Source organism: Accipiter gentilis, chromosome 2 (genome assembly GCF_929443795.1).
Source record: "Accipiter gentilis chromosome 2, bAccGen1.1, whole genome shotgun sequence".
Classification (NCBI taxonomy): Eukaryota; Metazoa; Chordata; class Aves; order Accipitriformes; family Accipitridae; genus Astur; species Astur gentilis.
The window spans coordinates 4,303,717-4,328,549 of NC_064881.1; the positions used below are offsets into that span (position 1 = coordinate 4,303,717).

At 41.1% G+C, this 24,833-nt stretch overlaps 1 protein-coding gene across 11 annotated transcripts in view; it reads right to left on the minus strand.

Moving 5' to 3' along the window:
- ZNF521 (zinc finger protein 521) overlaps positions 1-24,833 on the minus strand; it is a 232,971-nt gene that overhangs the window by 121,480 nt on the left and 86,658 nt on the right. For 10 of the 11 annotated variants that reach the window (XM_049825395.1, XM_049825471.1, XM_049825418.1 and 7 more), the window contains one exon: positions 14,438-17,790. In XM_049825395.1, coding sequence (XP_049681352.1) covers positions 14,438-17,790 — 3,353 coding nt within the window. Of the gene's footprint in view, positions 1-8,143; positions 9,028-10,148; positions 10,369-14,437; positions 17,791-24,833 lie in introns of those variants that run through there. The other variant, XR_007509150.1, reaches the window with a different exon arrangement.

Here is a 24,833-nt window from a genome sequence, read left to right on the forward strand (position 1 = left end):
TCCCTTTTTTTAAAACATTGTTTCCCTTTAGAACTAGTTAGAAAATATTTCTTACTCCCTGATGACTGGCACTATATATTGTTTATTAGCATTCCCCTACCATTACTCCTGATATGTGACTTTGTTCAAAAACAAAGAAACATAAACTTAATGGCTGGTCTTTTCTCTTGTTAGCACAGCAACGCAGAGTGCATGTCAAGAATTGTCAGCAAAATTATGACTGATGTACATAATGACAACACATACAAAGGTTAGGGTTTTTTTGAAGTCTAATGCCAAAAAATAAAGTCATTTGACAACAACAAAAAACCAGTAATTTACTAGCACTTACTAGCCTCTTGAAAATGATCTGACATATTTGCAGAATCACACACAGAGGTTTTCTTTTTATCATGAAGGGAAAAATGTTTTTGTGACTGCTGCTTGATCAAACACTAGTTCTTTCTTGTTTTCAAACATATTCTAAAATGTTGACATCAACTTTTATTAGCTCAACACACACTCATCTCAAAGTCTCTAAACTTGTGCATGGTTAAGTTTTTATTTTAAAAGCAAACTCAGTAAATTCCATTTACTCTTAGATTTTCAAATGATCAAACCCAGTCATTTTCACACCACGTTGAACAAAACCCACATACTTATTTCCATATGTTTCGCGTTCTAAGGAACTCCTTTTTAACTGCAAGTCTCACAAGCTTTGTCAGAACCACGGGACTTGTAACTGCTCACAGGAGCTCCTGGGTCCTGATGTGCTTCGTGGCTGGTCCCAATTCCCTACCGGGGTGAGATCCGGGAGGAGACCCAGCCCCTCCTCACTCTGTGTTCCTACAAAGGGGAAGCTTGTGGGAATAAGACAGAAATGAGCTCTGGGGTAATTGCAGCTCCATGCCCCTTGCCTGGACAGTCAGGGAAGAAGCCTTGCAGCACTTGTGTAGCACAGCACGGAAGAAAAATTGTGTTGTGACTCAAGGAGGCATTTGAATCTCTCTCTCTCTCGAGTCTCCAGCCCTTTGCAATACAAGATGGCTCCACAGAGAAAAAAGCGTGGGGCTGTGACAGCCATCCTTGCCTTGCTGCAGATTTTCGCAGGGAGGAACCCTGGCTGAGCTCCCTGCCCCTCTGCCCAAGTCACCTGTGTGTACAAGGACTCAGCAGGACAGAGTGGGCACCCAGGCCTTGCTGCTCCAGCTCACAGCCCAGGGCATATCAGCTCCACACAATGCTGAAAGGTGGACGGCTGAGGGCACTTACACCCTAACCTGCCACCACTGCATTTGCCAGGGTACACCTGTCAGCCTCTTGCAAGAGACACAAACTTGACAACACTCTCCTCCTCCCCTCCAAGCACGAAAACAAACCCATGTGCATTTCTTATTACAGAGTAATTTCTTATCAGCAAAGGTGGGCCACAGAAGAAAGACCCTTACCAGTGCATTTCAATATGGACTTAGACAGGCCCAGTACAGTAGCTGGAGAAGCTGTACTGCACTCTAAACTGTGCCTTGCTGAAAAACTTCCAAAGATTTGTTCCGGAGGAGAGCAACACATACATTATAAGTTAGGATTAAGAAAGTGGTTTAACTTTTTCCTTTTATTTCTTATATTATTGTGGCCTCATCTTTTCATAAAAACTCTTCAATAAACAAGCCCACAATCCTTCACTAAACCCCCTCCTGTCAAGAACCTAAGTGCCAATTTGTCTCCTACATGCCACGTGCAAATCTGAAGCCCAAGTCGTTTCTGGGGCCATTCAAAAGTGTCGTAGAAGAGTAACTGCTTGGACTAGATGTCTCACAAGAGCACTGGGCAATCTGGTTGCCTCTTGCATTCCTCTTCGCTTGCATTCCTATTTTCAGAACCAATTTAGAGCCTTCTGGCATGCAAAGCTTCTCAGTGACTACATTTAATGAGCTTTGGATTGGGCCTTCAATCCATGCAGAGTGTATGCATGTGTCTCTCTAACCTTTTGAATAATTAATGTCACCTAGACCTTTAATTATTGTCCTGATCCTCACTTGTCACTTCGCAGTTTTCAGAATTTCCTTTCTATAAAGGTGCCCAAAGTGTCCATATCATGTCAAATGAGGCTTTGCTGCTTTTATAAATGGCCCAAGAATATGGCCTTTCAATTGGTACTTCAATTCTGTGTCCAGAATTTTATTTGCTTTTATAAGCAAAGTAAAACAACTAATAACCACTCAACCTGAGGATTTACAGTTCTATTCAGAAGTGCTTCAGAAGCATGTAGAAGATCCTTCTGTGCCCTGTGATTATCTGAGGTATCCATACACTCTTCTTTTTCTATTCCCTAGCCTCATTATATTACTTGAAAATGAACTGCATATGCTACTTATCTGCCCATGCTCCACCTCCTTGTCAAAGTCATTCAGAATTTTATCACCTGCCTATTTTGTTCTGACATTTCCCCAGTTTTGTACTATCAGGGAATTTCATCACCTTACTACTTATTCTTTCTTCCAGACTACTGATATACTGCATAAATTCAACAAAATTGGTGCAAATAATGATTCTTAAGGCTCTCCATTATTCACACCCCTCCAACCAAACCTGCTTCAATTCACAAGACTCTTATGCTTTCCATACCCAAGTTAGTGTTTCTTTTCTTTCTTAATCAAACAAAGTATCTCTCCCTATGCCATACTTATTCACGCAACAGATTATTCTTTTGTGCTATACTGTTTCAAAAGCTTTGCTAAAATCCTGGTAAATCATGTTTATAGGCTTCTCTGTCAGCACTTGTGGCTACTCTCTCAAAATAATCTTTATTGAAAATTTTAAGCATCATCATCCTCCTTTTGTGAATCTTTGCCCTCTATCCTTCATTAAATCCAAACTTTCTAGGTGTTGTTCTATCATGTCTTTGATTAGCCTTTCTCTCATGTTCCTCACTGTTTTAAATCAAGCTCACAAACCAGTAATTTCATGCATAATCCTTACATCCCCTGTTAAATGTCTGTTTAGTAGCCTTTTCCGAGGCTGTTGATACCTCTTCTTAAAAGACTGTAAATTTACCTGCTTAGTGTTTCCTTTTATCTTCAGCTCCTTTCTCTGAGAATTTTGGGATGGATATCTTTCTGTGTTTGTAAGTCACTTTTTGTATACTATATTCCATTATATTACACCTGATCCATACTTCATTCTTCTCCGTGGGGAGGATATGCCACAAGATCTACAACGAAGCATTTTTTTCAACAGTATTGCTTGGTTTCCTTGATTATATATACCATTTCTGGATCTCCTGTATCCCCCTTTTAACTGAATACTTGTTCCCTATATGAAATAACCAAATATATGTCTTATAGCTTCTAATGCACTGTGTCTACAGTCTCTCAGGCTCGCAGGCATCCTTAGTTTATTCTATAGTCCTTTCACATCTGTCTTGCATGCACTACCAAAAATGGCTTTGACATGTACCTGTTAACCTACCAATAACCTCCTGTTTACACCTAGGTGCATTATTTACCCTTGCCACAGCAGTAAAGGAGACTTTCAAGTTTTTTTCCCCTCAGTTTCAGCACAGACCGAGGGTATGGATCAATGACACAGCTGAGACAACCTGCTGCTGCCAAGAGAGTGCTGTGATGCCACCCCCACCTCCCCCCTCCAATTCCCCTCTCCCAGACCAATCATTCATTCACAGTTTCCCTCACATTAAATCCAGGGTGGAGCTAATTCAACCTGTTAAACCAACAGAAAGGTAACCTGACAAGAGGAAGTGAATAGCTTCCAACAAATCATATGCAAAACCAAGTTAAAACTTGCACGCTAACTAGAGCAACTTGCCAGTGCTTACTCCTAATGCTGCCAGCTGATTTTTTACATCATTATTTCATTAAGCATTAGCGGTGTGCTTGGCCCTGCATGAAGCACAAGAGCAACCACGGTCCCAGCTTATTTGTCCATTTAGCCATTTTTCATCATACTTCAGATTATTTTTGACAGTACCTTAATTGAGGATTTCTTTTCTATCTTCCTGGATGCTTATTTTGTCAACCTTAAGCTCTTAAAAAAACTAAGCATATGTTAGCCAGTTTCACTGCAGTTAGCTATTTATCTTGCTTATGGGGCACTGTCATTTTGCATATTTTTTGTACTGACTAATTGCTAACTCTTCTCATTGCTCACACAACACCCTTTAATTAGTATTTCCTGATTGCTTTTAAAAACATGTTCAAAATGATTTTATGAGAACTTTTCTGTTCTGCTTTTGCTTAGCAGGGTCCTAAGTATAATGGGGTCTGAGTGTACGTGCCTAGAGAATGATTACGATCAGCCCTATAAGGTAAGCAAAACAAAAAAAGGAGAAAAAACCATTATTTTTTCTGATTCCTTTCATTATGGTTGCTTATTGCTTTAATACACAAAATGTAGAGCCAGAAATACAAATGTTTGTTCCAGCAGTCCTTCTTTCTCTAGTCTGCCTGAAGTCGTGGTCTGCTGTTCTGTCTTTCACCTTTCTGTTCTGGATTCTGTATTTAATCAAGTCTGTCTTCAATGTCTCTTAGTTACAAACCTTTCCTCCCCCTGGCTGATGAAGAGCATTAGCTCACAATATCTCGCATCGCCACACAGAAAGAACCAAATCTTGCAATGTTTAAAAATTGCATCTCTTCCCTTCGAACTCTCTAAATTTTTAACTCTCTCTAGGTCTTTGAAACTCAGTACTGAAGTGAGGTACCCATCAGAAAAGTGACTCTAAAACCTGGCAGCACATGGATGTATATTTATTTTCTCTCAATTATTTTGTATCAGGTTTACATAGTTTATGAGTACAAACAGCTTTAAGTACTGTGAATTTGATTTGGGATCTGAAAAACAAATATGCTTCTTTCTTTCTATCCTAGGGCCTGATCCTGGGTGAGGCTAAGCCTCTGAGCACCGCAAGTGTATGTGCTGAGCAGCGCTCAGGAATCCGGGGCTGACTGTTTCAACAACAGAACTTTCTGTCAGCATTGCCACCTCTGTCTGTCTCTCTACATTGCACTTAAAGAAGGCTGCCAATCTGAGACCCTCTGAAGGCAGAGAGCTACTAACCCATCAAGAGGCATCCTAACATTCAGCATCTCAGTATCAGAGCAGCCGTGTGGCTGTGGACATTAAGGAGAACCTATGACCAAGACTGCACTGATAATTTTGCAGATGACGTGACATCGAAGCACGGGCAGTAGAGCATGACTTGGCAGGTCTGAGATGCAAAAAGCTGATATTCTGAGTAAGCTGATAAGACTTTCTTCTTTTTAAAGTTCCTTTTTTTCCTTTGTTTTAAAAAAGGCATATTGAGACAGACTGTCATTCAATAAAGCCACAACTTTCTTCACCAACAATCAGCAACAGATGCAGCACAATAAAATTAATAGTTTGCAAGTATGCACAAGAGAATACTCTTTTGTCTCTTTTCTCCATCACAAATTTTGTAAAAGCTCTCTGGATTTTAACAGAAAGGCAAAATCAGGGGCTTTTTATGTACCTTATTTTGTTTGACTTAAATGCTAAAACCACTTTTCTCCCACACTATGGAGAATTAATGCTGATTAATTTCACCTTCCAAAATGTGACTCAGGACCCTCCCCCTGCCCTTAATTGTCCATTTCCAGCTCAACCTTTATTCCTGCAGAATTCTGGGCTATTACTTAACAAGATAATTTAATCCTACAGAATAGAACTTGTGCTCAAAAATATGCAACATTAATATTAATGTACAAACAGAAATATATTACTCATACATAATATATAAGAAATTAATTTTCATTGAAGTATCAGGAGAAGGATTAAACCCCTTAGATCCTTCTCATGCAATTAGCTCTGCACTTGGGGAAGTCAATGGGACTTCACAAATGAAGGCTTCACATGATAACACTGGCAAGACTGGGGCTTTACAAAGGCTTGCCTACACTACGGAATATGCCACAAACAGAGTTCTACAATTGTATTGCTGTAATTATAGTACTACCCTGTATGGATACTCTTAGGCCACATCAACATTAACAAATATACTGGTAGCATCTGAGCTGGCACACAGCTGCTGACATTGCAATGATGCTTGACTGTATGCCCAGTTGAAAAACCTCCACTGGGGCAGCGCAGCTGCCCAAGGAAGTGGTGTACCAGCAAAACAAGCACTCCGCTGAGCCAGTCTTCAACACCATCCACAATGATTTGTGTCTAGCTGTTTTTTCCTATGAAGACATACCTGCTTTCCTCTAAGGGAATTAAGGGAACTTCCCAGAATTCCCTCTGTCCTATTTCATAATCTTTACTTTCACATTACTTCTTAGAATTCCAGCAATTCCTCTTAGGTACACCCTGTAATAAGCTCTGGGTTTTTTGTTGTTTTTTTTTTTTTTTTTTTTTTTTTTGTTTGTTTGTTTGTTTGTTTTGTTGTTGTTGTTTGTTTGGTTTTTGTTTGGTTTTTTTTTTTGCATAGGGCTTCAGTCTACCATTTCCCTATCAGAAAAAAAAGAGATTGCAGAGTTTGTTTCAGAAGCAGAATGTTATACTTCTAGGTTTGCAGGACTTCAACCACGATCACACAAACTACCAGCTGTGAAGCAGGGAGCATAAGAAAACTGAGAAGCTCTGGTTAAGACATGAAAGTTCAGGAAAATCAGGTGATGCAGACATTCCCTGACTAGGCCTACAAAAGAAGCACCAAACAGCAGAACAGAATCAATTGCAAGTTGGCCCCCATCAGTGATGGTTGCAAGGTCTTTGTATGCAGACAGCCATGTTCCTAGAGTTTGGCACTGAACCTATTCCAGCCATCAGAGCAGAAACCAGAAAGGACTGTTGTAGCAGTGGGAAAACAAGTACAAAAGGAAATTTGGAAGCTTCAAGTCTCAGATCATTCTTTGTTGATGAACCACCCCACTTCCTACTGGAAAATGTAGAGAGGAAAAGGTGGCCTTCCAGATATGAAAAACCATTAGGTATGCCTTTTTTGCACAGAATGTTGAATCTGGATAATAGGTAAAGAACAGCAGAGTCCATCCCACACCTGATACCAAAACCATGGAAGTATGATCGAAGGGGACAAATACCTCCTTCTCTCCTACCTCTCACCTTGTTTTTGAGTACACAAGCAGCAACAGACTTTTAAGTGGCCATAGTTTGTAAGTGGCTGTATTTTTAAGTTGCTTTTCAGAGGCATTTCACAGGCATTATGAATGATCAATGAATGCATGTGAGGCTTTCATATTGACGAATTCAGGCCTCTAATAAAAACTGCAGGCAGGGGCTTTTTTCCCAGATTTGTGCATTATTACTTGGTAGGACTGTACTGAGATGCTCAGTATGAGGAACGGCCCCACTCTTTTATTCCCTGACTTACAAAGCCATATACTAGCAACAAAGGTTTATCCAGCAAGGGAGAACAGGATAACATCAGCATATATCTGGTAGATAGGCCCAAAGGATGGTGGAAACCACAGAATGGCTGAGGTTAATCTCTGGGGTCCTCTGGTCCAGCCCTGCTGCTCCAAGCAGGGCCACCTGAAGCTGGACTGTGTCCAGAGGGCTAGTGAGTATCTCAAAAGGATACACAACCTCGCTGGGTAACCTGTGCCAGTGCTCAGTCACCCTCGCAGCAGAAGCGTCTCCTGATGTTCAGAGAGAACCTCCTGTGTGTCAGTCTGTGCCCACCGCCCCTTGTCCTGAAATGTCCCACGGTGAGGACAGATGTTAGCAGGAGACACCTTTCTGCTGTCATATTCAGCAGAATACACTGTGTAAAATACTACAGGTCATATTTTATACAATAATTTGTAATACAATGCAGGAAATGGAATAAATGAAAGATGGTTTGGAAGGAGAAAAAAAGTACCTAAAGATTTTGAACAATCAGGCATAAGATCAATTACCAGCCATCACAGAGCTACGGGACCTCAACTAAGAGGACTCTTCAACAATATGCTACATATCAGGTGGTTCATTTATGTTCATTTTGTACAACTTCATGAAACAAGCAGTACTGGGGCTAGATATCCACTTTAAATTGATGGTTAGCTCATTTTATTTCCCTGATGACAGAGTAACAAATTTGGGTGTTATGTTTGTTGTATGAGACAAATAATACACACATTACATATAACAACTTTATTGAGCAGTGGTAAAAAACACTTCTCAAAACATTTACAGTCACTTAAGAAATTGGTCTATGAGCACCAGAAAGAACAGATCATGGTTTCTTATAGCTTCATTTCTTGTGACTGATTGACTTTTGCATAAAAACCCGGTAGGAACTTCAGTTAAAGCCATCTTCCCAGTTTGGATCTCTAAAAGGCTTCTTTCCTGTCTGGATTCTATCACCTGCTGGGTCACCGCTCTTCCCAAATGTTGTAAAAACTTTATAGGCTTTGAGATTCCTATTCATCTATGAAGTTTTTCTTGAAACTGGCCAAGAGTAGTCCAAAAGTAAGAGGGGGGAGAGAATTCTCTAGAGAACTCTCTCTAGGGGTATGCAAACCAGCAGACAAAAAGACATGCCATGATTTCTCATGTCTTGTTCCTAAAGATAAATCAGGCTAAAAAACAGGGGAAATTTCTTGTTGTTTCTACATAATTCTTAAGTCAGAATACAAATACTCATCACTATTCTGATTTTCCACTGGAGCTGTGCAGAAGGGAAATTGTGGCATGTTACCCTGGTCCTTGGCCACCAGATACATGTACAGGGAAAGCCCCATGACGACAGTGGGCTGCACAGCTGACCTGTTGGAGCATACACCTCAGGATGATTTGTCTCATAAAGCTTTGTTGAATCTACATTTGTCCTCTCCAGAGATGCTTAAGGTCTTCATCCACATTCCTGTGTCCCCCTCCACTTCTGCGTTTCTTCAAGCAGGCATTCCCCCCCCCCTCCCCCCCCCCCCCCCCCCCCGCATTGTTTCATGGAAATCTTGGTTTGATGCTCTTGAAAACTTTGGAGAACATGTTATCCTTTCTTCCTCCCATGCAAAGTTTTCCACAGGTGTGAAGAAGGCGCCTCTCCAAATTCCCCATCTGAAGACCCTGACAAATAACAAGACAGACAAACAGCATTAGGTTTTAATGATCAGTGGAGAGGAAAGTAAGAAAACTCACTGCTACTATCCCTCCTGTTTTTGTCCAGCAGCTCCCAGCCAACACATGGCCTTCCTTTCACAGACTGAATTCATGGTGTGTGTGAGAAGGTGGGAAGTTTGCTGCTTAACTTTGGTAGGATTTACAGCAATAGGATAATAATACCATCCTTGTTAAATTCTGAGAGGACTCTGTCTGAGAGCTCACTACTGAAAATACAAAGACAAAGAGAAGAGAACTGCTTAAGCCTGTATCTTGTCAGCCACTTCACAGCAGTGGTACTACCAGAAATTAGAGCATAGTGTAATGTGAAGGTGGCCGACTGTGGCAAGAAAAACAGGGTAGTGCTTCCTAAAAAATATATATGGTCATATCTTAAATAACACTTTCCTGAAAGCAATGTCAAAATGATGCAAGAAGACAAAAATGGTATTTTTAGTGAGCTCATTCTGAAACTCCAGAAGAAGAAAATATGTTTGCCACAGATTAGTTCCACAAACTATTTCAAAGCCAAATCTTTGTTCCTGCAACAAACCTTCTTTACCTTTTTCTGTCCCCAGATCCAAAATCCAGCATGAAAATCACTTGTTCTGGGCCTGGATTCACTGACAGGAAACCCAAGGCGCTACTTCTTATGTTTACATTACAAGTTTATGTGCTTGTTCATAAAAATCCTGTAGTCAGAATGATCAGCTTGGATTGCTGATGAGGAGGATTATTTTAATTTCTTTATGTATTTCAATTAAATGCATGAGTATTGATTTCAGTGCGTTTTTTCAGTTAAAAGCACAGTGATTTATACTGCTGAAATGCTATTGCCTGCCCTGCCAAAAGCATGCATCTGGGAACATTTCTGGGTTGCTCACAGTCTTTTCTCTCTTCTTTCTGTCTCTGACTGCCAGTGCATGCTGTTGAAACAAACCAGCTACTTCAAAAGGCAGTTCCTGTTTTCTGTCTTTGTGAGGCTGGCAGTGTTTTGAGAAGGGGGGGAGGAATAGTAAGAGAATAAAGGTAGATTCAGGGCCCGTGAATAAAGAGAAAAAAAAGTAATGATAAAACACTACACTTACCTGAGCTCCATTCTTTCTCCCAGGGTGGTACCATTTCTGGATTCATCTGAGGTTGGATAAGTTGAGTTTCAAGGAGTCACCAGCTCTCCATAGCATCTGAATTTTGTGACCCCATCTCCACAAGCTCATTGTCAGCCTGCACTTTCATGGATCCTTCCAGAATGGTTCTGTGATGTGTCCAGTGTCCCCTGCTGTGACATGCCCATCCTGGCATACAGCTCTGCACAACCGCAACAGGACAGAAGAACAGCCCCAGGTTCACACGAACACCATTCTTCAGCTGGTGTGACAGTTGCTAGTTCTCTCCTTTGTCCAGCACTTTTGATACTCTCTGCTATAGTGAGTTTCTGCAAGTCTTTTGCAACATCTAAATAAGCATCTTTATTCCTGCAGTAATTTGGCAGTGTACTTGCCCTGCTCCTTCTCTTCTCAGGACCAGAAAACCCCGAGTGTTCTTATATTATTAATGAAGGACTGTCTGCATTGCCACAGGTAATACAGTATTCACAGGAGCTTCACATTCATGGAACAAAGCGATACATAACTTAAGCTACTTACAGAAGCGATTACACTTGCTAAGCATCTACTCTGGAAGTTACCAACAGGACCCCAAACTGAGCACAGTTGCACATATAAATACACCACCATAAGATAAGTTTTACCAGTAAACTGTTGGTGTAAGCTGGAGTCCATTCCCTCCTCCCCTGCCAGCTAAGCACTCAACAATATAACTATTATTGTACAGTTACGCTGGTATGATTCTGCATGTACAGAAGTCATGAAGCTTAAGAAGTGAGGGCATGCCTTTTGCTGAGTCAGGATTTCTCTCATTAGGTGCAAGACAGCATATGAAGGAAGAAAAGGAGAAGCAAGGCCACACAGTTTTTCTTGAACGCTGCTTTTCGTCTTCCAAGTGTTTTACAAAAAATGTATCACAATTAAGCATGGCAACACACTTTTCAGGAACTATCAATCTCATTTTCTGAATAAGGAAAATGAAGCAGAGATGTTCAGGTAGATTTGCCTGCATCAATAAAGCAGCTAAGTGACAGAAGAAGGACTGATGTCTAGTTCCCAATTCACTAACATGTCAGACCTTGTTCTCTACTTTTAAACATTAACTATCACCCAGAAGATTATTATCCTAGCCTAACAGCATGCTTGCAATGACTCGAAATCTTTACAAGAAATCTACAACCTGAATTCAGTATCTCATTAAACAAAAAGAGTAAGTTACAGATTTACCAATTTTAGAGCTCTTTCAATAGCCAGCTATCCACAATCTGCTTGTTTAAGTCTGCTTGATAGCTTACAGATACTAGATTCAACAGTATGATGGGCTTAATGAGTTCTGACCTGTTCCTTGAATTGTAACAGATGAGGAGCACTGCCTATCATTTCCCATCCCAACTGAAAGGTAACTTTCAGTGAAGATGATTCAGGTCAACATCTTTCACTTAGCAAGCAGGGCGATCTCAGCAGGTGATAGCTCAGCTGATGATATCATACCATGTTAAGGTAATTGCACCCTATCATGTTACTGAGTACAGGCTAAAAAGGGAAGTTTTCTAGTTCAGCCATGAGATACTTGCCAAAGAAGCCAGAAGAGACATTTTTTTAGTGTTATCTTTTATCTTAAAAAGGTATTTTCTAGTACTCTTACTATAGTAATCTATTACTGAGTAACAAAGGCTATACAGCACTATTAATGGTTTGACAACTAATCTCCTTGTTTTTCTTGCCTTAGGAATAAAATGTTCTTTATATAGATGTTGAAATCTCAAACCACATGACTCTCAATAATGCAAATGAAACCTTCACTCCGTAATATTATGATTATTTTTTTGTTGAAAATTTCCCCAAAATAGAATGTTTAAGTAGCCATCTTCAACATCCCATTCAATTCAAGAAACATCCTTCCAGTGGAGTAGCAAAGCCACTGACTAATAAAAAATTTTAGAAATCCAATTTGTTTTTACTGTTTGTGTTATATGCTTATGTTTTCATTTCCCTCAGCCTGGACATCCAATCTATAGTGTTAAACATCTGTGTATTACCACTTTCAATTTTGATTCTCATTGCTATAATGCTTGCATCACTACAATTTGAAACCAGTAATATCTGTTAGAAAAATAAATTATCTTTCAGGATTTTACAAACTTGCATTTATGGTTTCCAGAAGTACTAATGCTCTATCAGGAACTTGATAGCTTTGTGCTTCCCACGAGAAAAGAATCTGAAAGTCTACGTTACTTATGTGGAGACTAGAACCATAGACACTGAAAAAATCAGTTTACATGCTCTGAATGGGGGTGGGGGGCAAATGGTGATTTGAAAGCACGCAAATGCTATTCACAAATCTTGCTGTAGTTTAAAAGGCTTTTTCATCTTAAATACATTTCTAAGAAAAATATCAAAAGGAGTAAGAAGAAGAACATGATGCCAAAGAGAAGAAGACATAAGAACTCTGATTATACCTGATCCAAGTACAAGAAGATTTACTGATGACACTGAAGGTAACTGACCTTATATCACCACAAAGGACCCCCAAATCTCTTTTTGTCTAGCTTACAAGCAAGAGAAAGACAAGTTGGTAACATCTTATTATGGTAACTGTCTTAACACACACGATTCTGATTGTGCTTGAGGTAGCAGCAATTGGCTTCCAACATGCCTGGGAAGCAAGATTTCCTGTAGCCACTTGGGGAAAGATGACAGAAAGAGAAACCAGGATGACTCTGAATCTATCAAAAACATGCAGCTGTTAATCGTGTGGTTCCCACTGAGCAGCAGTACTACAGGACCATCAATGAATGGCCTGAGCCACACCTACTGGGAGCCATTCCTTTTCCCTCTTCTTTGAAAAGAAGGTTTTCCTTAGACCTGGGATTCTCAGTCTAACAACCTGCTCCTTCCATGAATTCCAAATGACATCCCATTCCCCAGATGTCCCCTGCCACCATCCAATGTGCAAACTGGAGATGCAGAAGTCACAGAAGCGTACGGCCCTTCCCTGGCGGATGCATCCAGCCTGGTACTTCACCCTTGTCTCCCAGCTCCACTTCTCTCTTCATGGCACTCCAGGCCCTGTGCTACCTCAGTGGTCTTCTCCCAGCTTATCTTCAGCTATGTTCTCAGTAGCTCCACAAATACTTACCTCTTGGCCCACATACCCTTGTGTATCTTCCCTCCTCCCTCTCTGCCTCCCTCCTGCCCTCCAGTTTGCACAACACTGTTGAATGACACACTGAGGGATTTCTTATCCAACAGATGGGCTCACAAACAGGGAGTGAGGAAGGTGATGGAAAAGCAGGATCTTCCTAGCCACAGGGTATCCATTCACAACAATGGGTTGCACGATGCTTGTACCATTACAGGCTAAAAGCTTTCTTGAAGCAAAAGCTATTATTTCTTAGCATTTGTTTATGCTGTGTTTTTAGGCTTCCTGAACTATAAGGGGTCATTATGCAAGATACCATGCCTAAAATATTAACTCTAAGTCATTCTATTGATAACATTTCTGAAGGTAAAACAGATTCCCTTCTCTCAGTACATGACCCCCCTACCTTCCTGTATACAGGTGCTATTACTTGGTCACTGGTGACTGAGGAAGCAGATGAGATCTTTCAAGAGTTTGATATTTACTTTCTAAGTTACGCTGCATGAATGAGAATTCAATCATCAGGCACTAGGTGTTTCAGTGACATCAAAATGTTTTCATCAGGAATGGAAAGAAAAACACAAGGAATTGCATCCAAAGGACTGATTTCCCAATTTACCTTAGGCTAGCATTGCACTTCTACTTAATCAAAACATGGTATAAGAAGGGAAAATGAATGTCTACAACACAATTTACAAAAAAACCCCTCAATTTGTTGCTCACAAATATTTTTTAAAAACCCACCCCTTATGCCAGCATTTTGGCTCACTGTATTCTACTCCTCTGTCATTAATGCTCTCTGCCGTAAGCACAAATCCTAGCTGGGGATTCTAATGCGTAAGGGAGCTAGGATAAGATTCCAGTTCTCAGCTGTGCTGGCATGAAGATAGGTCTCCTCAGTGATACAGAAGACAATATCCTAGGGAGACTGGAATTAGTCCTATTCCGCACAATTCAATCCAAGATGTAAGGCATATCAAGAAGCAAGTAATTACTAGCTAATGGCTACGGATGGAAATGTAACATGGTTCAGCCTAAGCATTTCATGACAAGTGACAAGACAGCTTGAAGAAAGGGGGATTTTTTCCAAAAGGATGGAAGGTGTCAAGAGCAAAGAAAAAAGGGTTACCTCTTCAGTTTGGGAGGGGCTGATTCTGGGCATTGGAGATACTTGTGGTGTTTTCAGCTGTGTACTGTTGCTGTCTGGAACAAGCTCTCTGTGGATTGACTGAATATGGTTTTGGAGTTCACTTTCTGATTCAAATTTAACATTGCAACTAGAACATCGAGTCTTCAGTCCCCCTGCCTTGCTTTTGTTCTCAATGGAACTCAAGTTCTCATTTTGGCCCATGCCTGGTCTGTTACTGCTTGAAGGGATGTTGACACTTGGACTACCACTTTTACTGAGATTAACACAGCTAGCACACAGACCATATGGCAGACCGTTGATGTCAAGTTTCACTAAATCCTGTTTTGAGCGGAATTCCTTCAGGCAAGAAGCACACTTGTACAGTTTCTGGAGATGCTGTGCGCGCCCCGTGGACTGCACGGCAGAACCGTTTCCAGTTTTCTGCATGTGGAACGTGCCGTGGATTTTCAGTTCCAGCGTGGAGGTCACTGTCTGCATGCACACCACACAGCGGAACCCCGTCAAGGAGTTCCTCAAGTCAGGGTGCATTTGGCAATGCTCTAAAAATTCCTCCTCACTCTGGAGGGGCATCTTGCAAATCCTGCAGTTTCCAGTGTCCAGGCTCTTACTATGTGTGACCTTATGTTCAGTAAGAGTCAGAAGAGATGGAAACCGCTCGCCACAGATTGGGCACATATAATGTTTCACTGGTCCCAAGTGTGTCTGCATGTGTTCTCGGAGCCCATTTTCAGAGAAGAATGTTCGAGAACACACATTACACTTGTAATTCCCTTTAATGAGTTCAGCCTTTTTCTTCACTATGGCACTTTCTCCAGGTCGAATGTTGTGGTCTCGAAGCTGGTGATTCTGCAGGAGAGTCTCCATGGTATAAGCTGCTCCACAAATGTCACAGCCATACATAGGCTCGGATGTGTCCACATCTTCTTCGCTGCCATCGTGGCTGTTATGGGACTCCTGGCTATTTGTCAACAAGGTCTGGAGTTCCACTTCCTCTTTCTGAACCTGCTCAGATGCCCCATTTGTTCCACAGTTTGGAGTTTTCGTTTCAAAAACACAATGTTTTTCCCTTAAGTGCTTTTCCAGCAAGATGATAGCATGGAAAGCTTTGCTGCAGAATTTGCAGTTGTACTTCTTGCTGTGGGTAGTAATGTGACACTGCAGCTCCACCTCTGTACCAAAGGACTCGCCACAGAAGATGCACTTGTGTACTTTGCCTTGGTTCTCCAGGTGGTTGTGTTTAACATGAAGCTGCAGGTCAGTCTCATTGCGGAAATCCCAGTTGCAAGACGTACATCTGTATACTTTCTTTTCGTTGCTGTGCTTCACAGCCAAGTGTAGCTGAATGGAGACTTTGGAGTCAAAAACCTCTTGGCACAAGGTGCAGCGGAAGAACACAAATGTATGCATGTCCAGTAGGTGTTTCTGCAAGTCATCCACAGAAGTGAATTGCTTGTCACAGCTTTCACAGATATAGTAGGTTGAGGTGATCATGAAATGAATGGTAACATGCTTCAGCAGAGACTCCTGATTTGGAAATTCCTTGTTGCACTGAGGACAGGTCAGTTTTGGCAGGACAGTGTCAAGATGTGTTTTTAAATGAGTCTGAAAACCGTCCAAGGAAGTATACTTAGCACCACACTGATTACAAATATATTCACCTGCAGGACGAGGAGGAGCACCTCCAACTGCCTGCATCATCTTTAAAGAGGTCTGCTCAATGGTTACAGGAGATAAGGGACTCATGGCTCTGGACTTTTTTCCATTGTGGATGTAATTCAGTGCCAAAGGAATGTTCTTATGGTTCTCCTTGATATGCTTGTTCAGTTTAAGAACACTATTAAATATTGGAGAATTTGTACAGTAAGAACAAGAATACACTTCCACCACTGGATCTTTTGGGGTTCCAAGCACAGGGGAACCAAAACGGGAACTGCTAAGATCACAATGGACTTGTCTAATATGCTCTTCCAGAGAAGAATCTGTAAGAAATCCCATGTAGCAATGGGGACAAAAGAATGCATTACTGTCCTTAGCAGCAGGGTTGGCAAAACCATGAGAACATCGGATGTGTTCCTGAAGGGTGTTGAGGTCATTGAACACTTCAGAGCAGAAGTTGCACTGGTACACCATGGCAGGCATGGTAGAAACAATCAGTGCTGGGTCCGGAGCTTCGTGGACTTGCTTAAGATGTTCGTTCAGATTGTAGAGAGATGGCAATACCTCCAAACAATACTGACAGATATGGGCTTGTTCGGGTTTATCTAAATGCATAGTTTTCAGGTGTATCTGCAAAACTGCAAGGCTGGAAAATAACTGTTTGTTGCAATAAATGCAGCTATAGGTAACTTTTGCCTGTTTACTTGAAGGACCAGTGATATCTGGCACTTGCTGAGCTGCCCGCTTCCTTCCACGACCTTTTGGCATAGGAGGAGCTGTTTCCACCATTGTTGAACTATCCACGGAGAGATTCGAATCTGGAGTGGTGCTAGAGACTGAGGTGTAGCCCACAGTTACCAAAGACGGGCTGTTGCTGTGGTTGCATGACTCTGGCTGCTGGTGACTGTCCATGTGGCTGTACAGCTCCTCCACAGTATGAAAGTTCTCAGAGCAAATGCTGCATGAATTCTTCTTCTCACCATTATGAGCCTGCTCCATGTGATTCACCAGAGACGTTTCCTCTACAAAGAGTTCATGACAGTAAACACACTGAAGAGCAGATCGGTCTTCATTAGGGGAACACTCGGGGTGACATTCTGCAATGTGCTTCTGAAGATCTTCAGGAAAATCAAAGCCTTCTTCGCACTGACTGCATTTCTGAGTGTCTTTCATTTTCCAGTCCTCCATCCGGGAAGCGGACTGAGAGCCATCTTTGTTCCTCTCGTGAACCTGCATGTGACCATGCAGCGAACTAGAAGACAAGAATCCACGTCTACAAATGGCACACTTATATGGCTTGTTGGACGTATGAGTCTTTAAATGAATTTTAAGATGATCACTCCTTGAGAACGCTGCATCACACTCACTGCAGTGATACTTCTTGTCTCCCGTATGAAGCTTTATGTGGCGGTCCCTGCTCCGTTTGTGTTTGAAGAGACGACTGCAATACGTGCATTTGAAAGGGAGCTTGTCACTGTGACTTTGCTCATGGTGCTTTAAGTAGCTGAGGCGGCTGAACGATTTGTCACAAAACTGGCATGGATAGGGCAATCCTGGGCCTCCTTCCTCTTCACCAAAATCACAACCTTCTCCATGGCTCGGGGAAGTCTGATCCTTGCTAGAAGGTGATGATGCTGGCCATGAGCAGCTGGGGTCATCCTCAACATCCACTCCATCTGAAATGAGAAAGAAACATGCCCACAAGCTTAATCCCTACAGTTCAAAGGAAACAGCAAATGCACATGAACACAGATCTGCTACTCCTCAATAGCTAAAACATATTAAACGCAGACTAGGATATGTCTTACACCTGTATCCAACAGCTTCAAGATCACATTTATTTTTATCAGACTGTAAAACATTAAAAGTTATTAGATAGTTATGTGGTTCTGTGCCTATATTAACTTTTTATTGCTTTTTTATCATTCTTTCTCAGTTGCAGGATATGTATTATACATTGACAACTTTATTAAAATGCAGATTTTAATATATTTAATGTTTCTTTTGTATCCATTGTAAAATGATTTGCATATTATGTGAGCATCTGAAGAGTCAAAGGAAAGGAGAAAATATTACAGGAATGATTTAAAATTAATACAGTCAACCCACATGCCTAATATTTAATGAAAAAATTCCCCCTGCTTTGCCACAGTTGTTTGGGTTTTTTTCCCTTGAAGTTGATTCTGAACACAGAAATCTTTTAAAGGCTATGACAGAGAGACTTGGGTGTTACTCTAAACAATAATAGGAAAAATTACAGGGGAGGAACAGGACAACAATATAAACAGTGATGTTTTCTCTAATAAAGTGCAACCAGATTTCTCCAATAATGATACAATTCAGTTACTGAAAGCTGGCAGCTGGATCATTTAATGTTCAAAACTAACAAACCAACAGCCAGGATCAAGGAAAATGAGAAAGTTTCAAAAGGGTCAGTTGTGAACAGCATTTTTTTTTCCTTTTTAAGTTCAAGAGGTTGCCCACCATTTCTTCCTTTTTGCAAAGGCCTCAGCCAGCTGAACTTCCTCAGTCCAGCAGAACCTGTACTGTGAGGTGATCACAGACAAAGCAACTTGTAAAAAACTGGAAACAGGAAAAATGGTAAATGATTATGGTAAAAGCTGAAAGATTTACGAGTAACAAGGAAAAGACAAAAGAGAAATGCTAGCCAGATAATAAACTGAACTAGTTATCCATGATATTACCTCATCTCTAGACACAGCAAGTTGTAACTACTTTTTTTAAACAGATGTGCTGTACAGTTTTTGCACCTTTTGTTTTAAATGTAGATTACAACACTACAATGATCATACTTATCTTAACCTAAACCTTCTTTAAAAATATTAAAAGAATGCTTGAAAGACCTTGTTCCTTTCCAGGGGCGATGCTTGGGGTTTTTTTTCATTTAAAAGTAAATTGACTACAGTAATAGTACAGAAAAAGACAGGATAAACCTCTTGAAAAATACCTTTCTTAAGGTATTCTTGCAAAGCAGTTTTCTTAACATCTTCAACCTTCTCTCAAGAAATTTACTACACCAACAGAAAAGTTAGAGCTGGTCTATATTATGTAAACAAATTCCAAGCCTGCTTTCTTTAAGGTAACAAGATTTTACTAGATTATCAACCTCTTGCTTATCCACAGGAAACAGATGAGGATTCATTCCTTTCCTGCATCTAGAAACTGATGACAACGCCATCTCACTATCAATGCCAGATGGCAACCATCTAACTCTGAGAAAACAACCAAACACCATTGCTGGATGCCTGCCCATTGACACAATGCTTTTCAGGATAAATTGGAAACTGCATGGGTTTTTATCCTCTTGTTTACATCTTGAGGAGGAGGGTTTCACAGATTACACACACCTATTGTGCACACACACACACTATATATCTGTATTTACCTATGTACGAATCTGCACTAATGGAATGTATTTAAATAACAAACCCGAACCCTAGCCCAAGTGCCACATCTTTGAACTGAAAACAAAGGTGTTCCATTTTTTAAGATAAAAATGGAAAAATAAAATTTCTCCCTTCCAGCAAAAGTACTATCATCTGCTAAAATGCTTCCCAGTGAACTGAAGGAAAGTTACTCATTGTCACACAGCGAAGTAATACCGGCCAGGTGAGTTTTTAAGTGGGTACATTAATGATTGCAATATTCACAGGAGACTTTCAATGTAAATCTGTGTACTACCCTTTCAAATTGCTGGGTTTGACTCTACAGCTGAAAACGATCAAAACAGTGGAACAACTATTAACAAAAATTTTTTTGCCACATTTTAAATTTTATTTTGAGTGAACATTTTCAGCCAGGTCTTTGAAGTGGAAAAACCTTTTGTCCTTTAAAAATCAAATATATTTCTGACATACGACCACTGCTGGCAGATAAACAGGAATTTATGTCAAGCAAGCGACTGAAGAAAAATAGTCTGCAACTGCCTAGGCAACATATTTTGTAACCAAATTTAGTATTAAAATGTATATCCTATGCAGAAATGATATATTATTATATAAATGTTTAGAGGAATATATAGTAAGTGTTATAAATAGTGTACCATCACTGACACAGCAGTAAATCACTTCCTTTTTGTGGCCACTGCCTTTCCAGTTTTACCTATTATACAACTATTCCCCCTGGCTCGTGGATCTCAGTGGGCTGTTGGGCTGGCAGCAGGGTCGGGATCAAGCACTGTGTGTGACCATGGTACAAGCAACGGCAGCCCCTTTCCCCCATCCAATTCTCCTTGTTTGCTTGGGGGTCTCTCCTTTAGCTTTTATACAAGGTAAGAAAAGCGGAGGGGGAATAGTGTAACTACAGCACAGAGCCGGTTCTTACTTTCCAACTGGCAAATATAAATGTTTCTGTCTGTCACTTTGCTGTTGGGTTTTTTAATCCGAGACCATAATGATTCTGCAGAGTAATTCTCTTTGTGCAAAAAGGAGAAGAGTAAACCACTTACAAGTCCAACTTGCGTCTTTTTAACTTAAATGTGAAAATCTCTCACTCTCTCAGAGCTGCTGAAGAAGCAGCAAGGCAGGGGGAATTCCGCACAGCGCACGGCAGAGGACAACAGGATTTTCCTGAGTACGAGCCTAACAATGCGGCCACCACGTTTCCCCGGCTTCCCCCCGGCACGGCGGGGCGGGGGAGAGCCGGCGTGGAAGGGGCACCGGCAGCCGGCCACCGCGCTGCGGAAAGAGGGCCCCTGGGCTGCACTCACACAAAAGGTTCCCAAAGGCAGGCCTCTCGGCCAGCAGCGACCCGCAGAAGGACTTCTGAAACCTTCCTTCTGTGACAAGGGAAACGTTTCGCTGCAGTGACTTTTGCTGTGCAGACTCCATCCTGAACGCTGGGAACGTTGTGTGCAATGGACTAATGCGCTCGGGGAGCTTAGGGGCTGTCTAGGAATGGATCCGGGGTCAGCGATCAAGAAGGAAGGCTGGACTAAGGGTAACTACTGCTACAGCAGGATGTGAGTGATGGCACTGCCCACCCTTCCCCACAAAGATGCTGCCCCATAAAACTAATGTGCAACCATTAAGAGCATCTCCTTCAAAATGGCAGCGATCCACGGCTTGCTACCCCGCGCTGAGGCTACTCCGTGTGCGCAGGCGTTAGGCAAGCTGACCTAGGCACTTAAAGCGTGATGGAGGAGCTAAAGGGAAGGTCCCCGCAGCTAACCAGCAGGCTCAGGATGTGGACTCCACTCCTGCTTTCCCAGGGGCACTTACCACAGAGCCGACTCTGGGTTGGGCACGAAGTTTGACCTGCTGTCGGGGTAAAGGACTGCAACCCCCTTTTTGCTGATCACTCTCATAGAAAATACAGCTTGCTGCTGCTCTGCATACAGCATGTGTATTATAAATCTGCAGACACCTACCCACCGAGCTATGTCAACCTTACAAATACTGATTTTTAATGTTATAACAAGCTGTTTTAAAATACTCTGGACCAAATTCAGATGCACACATACAAGTCCCCAGGAGTGGTACACATCTATCTGAGGCAGAATAGGGCTCCAGGTATTCAACAGAGTGTTTATGGAGTTTTAAAATATATTTTCTGTATTGGCTTTTTTTTTTTTTTTTCCTTCTGCATTCACTAAGTGCTACTTACTGTAAATGCCTTTTCTGTGTTATGGCAAGTACTCTGAGTTTCAATGTGATGCACTTAGCATGTCCATGTAAATTTTTAATTTTTGGAACCAGTCACTTCACACTCGCTGACTCTAAGAAAGCTCTAGCACTCACAACCAAAAAACTTTGCTGAAAATCAGCTACAAGGCCTAAAAGTCTATTTAAAGATGCAAATGTGTGTGAGTAGTTAGTGCAGATGTTTTTCTACACCAACTGTACTTGCTGAGTTTCACCATTTCCATAAAGCGCATTAAAACAAGTGTGTGAACACTCTGAGATGAAAGTACCAAGCACTCCTGAGACTTCCAGTGGAAAGTAGAGCTGCCTGACTTTTCTCCAAGCAGACAGGAATGCCCATGATTCAGCAGCCTGAGTAAATAAAAGAGGTCCTTATTTCCTAATTTTGCTGGCTGGCCACACTGCAGCAGTCTCTGTGCTGCTGCCAAAGGGGATGCAAAACTGGAACTACACCCAGCAGCTGAAGGACTGTCTTTGTTAGCCAGCCAGGCCTTCCTGACCATCTTCTGGCAACAAAACTACCATATCCTGCGAGGAAGACCTCCATCTCAGGCTTGATAGTTCTCTAGTCTGTCTAATAGGACGAAACAACAGATTTTGCCTGGTCTGTGTTGGAGGAGGACAGCTGGAAACTCAGTTAGTAGCAGAGTAACACCTGTTCAGTCATATTTATGGGGGAAAGTGCTCACTAACAGAAAAGTGAAGTAATACCAGAAGGAGTTATCCCACGAAAGGGGAGGGAGGAAGGGGGAAGCATCAGAGCACAAAAGCACCTCTGTGGAGTTAGCAGCCAGCCACTCATGTGCCAACCCCAGTAGCCGTTGAGGTCTTAAAAGTGATCTTATCCCTAGTGCCGCTGACTGAATTAACAGTACTGCTTCAGAAAAACGTCACTTAGTTACCAGGAAGGTTTATGACATATGCATGCTTTGGCTGGAATACACTTCAGGGCACTTGCTTTATCATGCCTTATTTTTCTGTATGATTTAAACATGTTTTTTCTGCCACTAGACAAATGGCCACATTCCTAAAGCAAATATCAGGAAACCTTTATGTGCCATAATACGTAAGGTTCCTGTGACAGAACAGAGTTTACAAATACGAACAAATTAATATTTTCAACATCCTGCAAGCAGCAATTTTCTATTTTCCCCATTTTGCTGCTCAAGTAACTGGGGCACAGACAAGCTGGAGCGGTTTGCCTCAGGTTACAAATGTAATCTGTGCAAAGAAGGAAACAGAACCTGTATCTCCCAGGTCCGAGCCATCCCTGCAAGAAAAATCCTTTCTCTCCCTGGAACACAGAGCTGTCAAAATGCTTAAGCTGCTGGACCCAAGCAAAGAGAAAGCCCAGCAGTTTAGCTGGACAGACACCCCTGGCTCCAGGTCCTGCTGATACGTTCTCACTACTTCGCCCCCTTAATGGCAATGGCAGACTGGTCACAGAACTATCCTCCAGGACCCAATCTGAAGTACTGAATAGCAAGGTTTCTTTAACAGGTAAAAAATTGTAACAATGGGTTACATAGGATGGAAACAGATACTAAAAATGACAAATTAAGTGTACCAGGCAGCAGCACATAAACACATCTACTACGTACTGCCACAGGCACATGGATTATGAATGTACATGTATGCGTTGAATTATTGTGTAGTTATTATTTGCTGTCCAACCACCAGCCGAAGACCTGCTCATATACCACTGCGTACTCATGTATGTGCTCATACACACATATTGAAAGGGATGGACAACATATACAAACATACAGCTTTGCTAATTTACCAGATGGCATTCTACAAGATAGAATTTGAATTGTAAGAAAGGAAGGACTAAATAGCAGGTAGGTAGGTCAGTTAACTGGATGTATGATAGAGCTCCTCAGTTTTAAATCTTTGCATTTTTGTGCAGGTAATTGAGTGGAGTGGTTATTATATATCATATAGTTTACTTGTAATGGCCATTTCAGGTTTTAGTGCTGGACACATTTTATATTATTACCACCACTAATTGTCTGCAGGGCTACCTTGAAAATGAGATAAGGAATCTTAGGGGAATATGCAGGTGTGAATAAATAGTAAATGAAGAGGTTAGATATTGCTGAAATAAAACACTATTCTGCTGTGTGCTGAATAGATCTAAATAACTAGAAGACCAAAGGATAGTGTTTAAACATTAACATGATTTCAGTGATGGCCTAACACATGTGTCACTGAAACAAACTACAGTTTTGAAGTTTTTAATAGAATTAGTAGATAGTGCTAACCTTTAAAATCACATTAAATAAAATATACATTATTACATAATATTCTCCATTTACTTTCAATAGAAATGTACGTAGTTTTGGAAAAGCTGCAACTTTAATATAACCATCACATTTTTTTCACATCAGTGACCCCACACTAAACTCACTCATTTGTCTCATAACTTATTAAATGGCTTGAAAACTAATACTCTGTAATGGGCATTCAAAAGAGAAATGTGAACTTTAAAAATTATTTATAATTTACAGATGTTTTTTAAAATCTATCAATATTTCAAAACCACTTTGGGAGCACCAATTAAATGCACTAACAGTTAAGATTACTGGGGGAGAAACATACAGGGGTTCCTGACCAAAAGAACTGAGACAGCTGGTAGGGAGGTTTCCCCATTTTAAATTTCATAACCAGAAGAAAGGCAGGTCTTAGAAACAACAAATAAGTCACTTTAATACCTTGCAGGAAAAACCTGGTTGCTTTTATAAAATGCCTTTAATGCCTACATAAGTAGTTAACATTCCTGTATTGCTCTCCTAAGGTAACCTAAGCCTCCAGTTCCATTATGTCTTCTTCAGAAGACATATTACTATTACATACGTAGAGAGGAGCATAAATGTTTTCCTTGATTGTTGCTCAAAGTTCATTTGAACAGACGGAGCCCAATGAATTCCATCTTCTACAGCCAAATTAAAGAAAATGTAAGCAGTTCACATTCTGCTCCACCTTTCAAATCATACACAAAACCCAATTTGCAACTACAAGGAAACAGAGCTACCCTCTGCTTGTTTGAGGAAGCG